Source organism: Lipotes vexillifer, unplaced genomic scaffold, assembly GCF_000442215.2.
Source record: "Lipotes vexillifer unplaced genomic scaffold, Lipotes_vexillifer_v1.1 scaffold2162, whole genome shotgun sequence".
NCBI lineage: Eukaryota > Metazoa > Chordata > Mammalia > Artiodactyla > Lipotidae > Lipotes > Lipotes vexillifer.
The window spans coordinates 257,906-262,299 of NW_006774405.1; the positions used below are offsets into that span (position 1 = coordinate 257,906).

The 4,394-nt window shown below is 56.4% G+C and overlaps 1 protein-coding gene across 1 annotated transcript in view; it reads right to left on the minus strand.

Moving 5' to 3' along the window:
* The window catches only part of FBLN2 (fibulin 2), a 52,435-nt gene that overhangs the window by 19,757 nt on the left and 28,284 nt on the right, over positions 1-4,394 (minus strand). Inside the window, exons 3-4 of the mRNA XM_007449155.1 lie at positions 3,023-3,152; positions 637-817 (exon numbers count right to left, since the gene is read on the minus strand). Of these exons, the coding sequence (XP_007449217.1) occupies positions 637-817; positions 3,023-3,152 (311 nt within the window). The remainder of the gene's footprint in view (positions 1-636; positions 818-3,022; positions 3,153-4,394) is intronic.

The following is a 4,394-nucleotide window of genomic DNA, read 5'->3' on the forward strand; positions in this document are numbered from 1 at the left end:
GGATGGCTCAGTGGATGGGGGGGGAGATGGAAAGAAGAATAGATGGATGGAGGATGGATGGTGGATGGATGGAGGGTGGATAGAGAGGTGGATAGAGGGGTGGGTGGACGGAGGGGTGGATAGAGGGGCGTGCGTGGGTAGGCGGATGGAGGAACGGGACGGAGGGGTGGGGGGGTGGACGGAGGGTTGGGTGTCGTGGTGGATGGAGGGGTGGATGGATGTGTGAATAGATGGATGAGAGGATGGGGGAATGAGTGGTGCAGTGATGGACCAGAGGACGGGAGGGGGATGGGTGAGATGGATGGGTGGATGGGGAGGAAGAATGGATGCGCAGGTGAACAAAGAAACAGGAGGGTGGGTGGCTGGAGAGTGGAGGGAGATGGGTGGTGCTAGCTGGGCAGAGCGGATGACAAGTAGAAAACTGAATGAGACCACCATCTCGAAAATAACAGGAGCCCATCATCGGAGGCCACAGAAGAACTCTGTCCAGAGCGCAACTTGTGCCTTGAACCACAGATGAAGGTGAGCAAGGTCCCCACAGAAGGCCAGAGGACACCCAGCCTTGCCTAGAAGCCCCAGCAGCTCTCCCCCGTCGCCCAGCTGGCCCATATGCCTGGCCTGGGGAGCAGCACGCACCTCTCCGTGGTACAGCCTCAGGCTCCGGAGGCCGGCGGACCTCGGGCACGATGAGGGGGTCTTCACCCTCACAGCAGGAGAGCATGACGTGGTTGCAGGGGTAGCCGAGGTTGGGATTGGACTCACACGACTGGCCCTCGGCCCGCACGCGGAGCCCCAGGCCGCAGCAGTCACAGCATTGCTGGAGAGAGACGTGCCGTCACTGCCCAGCCCAGCCGCTCAGGGCCTTCCGCATGGCCTGTGAGCCTGTGGGACTCACTCTGGACCCCCAGGCTCTGGGGAGGGGCTGATAAATGGGAGCGAATTCACCCTCGTCTCCACATTGTGCCCGGGATGTGCTCTCCGGGGGCAAAGGTGTCATCTGTCCCCATTTCCCGTGTCTGGCTCAGCTAGTGCAAGTTTCTTGCAATAATTCATAAATGGCCTCTTATGAAAAGAACTACAAGTTAACCCACAGCCACACCAATTAACTGCTCCCATATTTACCAGCAGACTGCAAATCTATTCAGGCTACCTAAAAGGCAGCACTTCCCTTAAAGTTACAGATAAGAGACACTGGGTGAAGCTTTCAGGAGAGCTTTTAACCGGGGCTGACTCAACTTGAAAGTACATCTTTTTTTGCTCTCCCCCTTCCTCCTTTTTGGAACAGATGTGATGGCTGGAGCTCTAGCAGCTATTTGGGGTCATGAGGTGACCTTAAAGATGGAAACAACAAGCTAAAGACGATCAAGCAGAAATATAGAAGCCTGGGTGCCTGAACATATTACACAGATTCACCCCTGTCCCAGACTGCATGCCTCCAAAAATAAAGTCTTTGACTCGTTTAAACTACTGTGGTAGACTGATTACAATAACAGCCCCAGTTGTTCACTCTTCACTGTGTCCTCCGTCTTTGCAGTCTGATAGTACAGTTCCTCCTGTCGAAAGAGAGGGTGCATTTCCCAACCTCTTGATTGTGCCTCATGACTTGCTTCGGCCAACAGGAGGGGACAGAAGCAACAGTGTGCCTCTTCTGAGCCCAGGCCTCAAAAGGCCTTGCACACATCTATTTCCCATGTTGGAACCCTGCTCAGCCACTACCTGAACAAGCCCAGGCTAGCCTGCTGGAGGTTGAGACCACATGGAACAGGGAAGTGTCATCCCAGCAACAGCCATCCTAATCTAGTGCCAGCAGAACCATGAGCTGGTGGCAGCCAAGGTCAGCTGGGCATGGCCCAGGTCAGCACAACTGCCCTGACTCATGACCTGAGCCGGTCATCAGCCACTAGGTTTGGGATGGTCTGTTACACAGCAGTAGCTCACTGATACTCCAGACTGCATCTCGCGATGGTGAACATATCCACTTAGTGAACATAACCACATACTTGGTAAACAGTCTGCGTTACCTCTGATCCTCACAACCACCCCGAAAGCCATGAGCTATTATCCCCATTTTGTAGACGGAGAAGCTGAGGATGAGGAAAAAGGACTGGTCCAGGGTCAAACATATAAACACAAATGGTCTAAACTCGCCGGTCACCAAGGTCCTTTCGCTAACATCAGTTGTTTTTTAGGAAAAACTGACCCCAATGAGACAAAATTCGATGTCAAAATCCTCTGCCAAATGATGCCCTCCTCCAGCGGTCCCTCAACCGTCATCCAGGCTTGTGGTTTCTTCAACATCCTTCTGCGATAACTTCCTGAAACTGTTCCAAGTTTGCCCTCATCCCCTACAGCACAGACAGCCAGCTGTTGGCCCCCAAAGTCCGTTTTCCCTCCTTCCAGATTTGCAGGGCGCACATGACCTCTCCAGAATAAGGACTAAATTTCCCAGGCTTCCTTGCAGTTAGGCAGCCACAGACTAAGTTCTAGCCAATGTGATGTAAGTGGACGTACTGTCGGTCCTCTAGAGAGGGGCTTTCTTACACCCACGTTCGCAGCAGCAATATTCACAGCAGCCAAGAGGAAAGCAACCCACGTGCCCACTGACAGACGATGGATAAACAAAATGTGGTCGCTCCGTACACGGAATACTACTCAGCCTTACAAGGAAGGAGGTTCTGCCACATGCAACGACATGGGCGAAACTTGGGGACATTACACTCAGCCGAAATGCCAGTTACAAAAAGACCAAAGAAAAAGAAAGCCCCGTGAGGGAAGGGACTTTTGTGTTATTCACTTCTGCACTCTTAATGACTAAAACAGGGCCACCACAGACTGGTGTTCAAACAGTAGTTCCCGAATGAATTGGTCCATATGGTAACTGGTGGTGTTTTCTATGCAGACGCAGAGCTCCCCTGCCCCCGGGCGTGAGCATCCTCCCTCAGAGGAGCCCACAGGGCGGCCCACCCCCTCGGCCCTCAAGGGCCTTCAGGCTCAGGCCGCACACGCCCCAGGGCAGGCTTGCCTTGTACAGGGAGACGCCGCAGGTGCCGCTGTCCGCGTCCCCGCACGCCGCGCCCTCCTTGGCCCCCAGGACGCCGGCCGTGCAGCTCTTCTCTTTCAAGTAGGATGCACAGCAGTGCTTCCGGGCCGCCCTGCAACAGAGGCGCGCCTCAGCCCCACCAGGCGCCCCGCCCTCCCAGGGACCCGCCAGGAGGGACCACAGGCCCCGTTTCACACGGGAGGCTGCAGCTCAGGGAAGAGAAGCCCCCGCCAAGGCCAGCGCGGGTGGGGCCCCTGCTGGCGCCAGGGCATCGGCAAGGCTGGCACATCCTCACCAAGTGACATGGGTTTTGCTCTCAGCTTAACTAAGACGACTCAGGCCTGGGTCCCACGGGGCTCTGTGTCCCTGAGCAGATGAGGGAGGGGGTCGGCACTCCAAGCCCCCCAACAGGGCTGAGAAGGAAAGGGAAACCCAACCTCAGGAAGGGCTGGGCGGTCGGCCTGGGACCGCCAGGGCCCCTGGTCATGCCTCCAACAACTGTAGGGCTGCCCCGGGCAGAGACAGCTGATGGGCCAGCACACAAAACAGGGAGATGAAAAGGTGGGCTTCAGTCCCACCTGAGGAAGGGGTTCAGCCTCACTCGAGGAAGGGCGTGTCCCAGCAAGGGCCATCTGGTGATGGAACTGGCTGGCTATGAAGCAGTGAGTCTCCCATCACAAGAGGGATACAAGCACCCACTACTTTGAGCCCCCTGAATGCTGCGTGCTCTAACTCCTAGGCGGCCCAAACTGGCGGGATGACCAAAGGGAAAGGAAAGGGACAAGGCTAGAATTTAAATGTTTCTAACGGAGGCACTGTGGGCGGGACAATAGGAAACATGGAGTCTAATCCTGGCCAAGCTCCCAACGAGCTGTGTGGCTTTGGGTGAATCACATCACCTCTCCGAACCTTATCTTCCTTATCTGGAAAGAGGAGTAGGCTGGACAAGATGGCATCCCTGGAATAAAGAAGGGGTGAATGGCTGAGCAGGATGTCACCCGGGCCTGGCACAAGGAGCGCGTGGGTATAACTGCTTCCTTTGCTGAGAACACTGTCGTCAGAAGAAGCATTCAGCGCACACAGCAGAGCACGGGGAGAGGCCAGCCTTCCTGAGACCCCAGGGTAGCAAAGCAGGGAAGGAAAGAAAGAGGGCGGACGGGCTTCCCTGGTGGCGCAGTGGTTGAGAGTCCGCTTGCCGATGCCGGGGACACGGGTCCGTGCCCCGGTCTGGGAGGATCCCACGTGCCGCGGAACGGCTGGGCCCGTGAGCCATGGCCGCTGGGCTGCGCGTCCGGAGCCTGTGCTCCAAAACGGGAGAGGCCACGACAGTGAGAGGCCCGCGTACCGCAAAAAA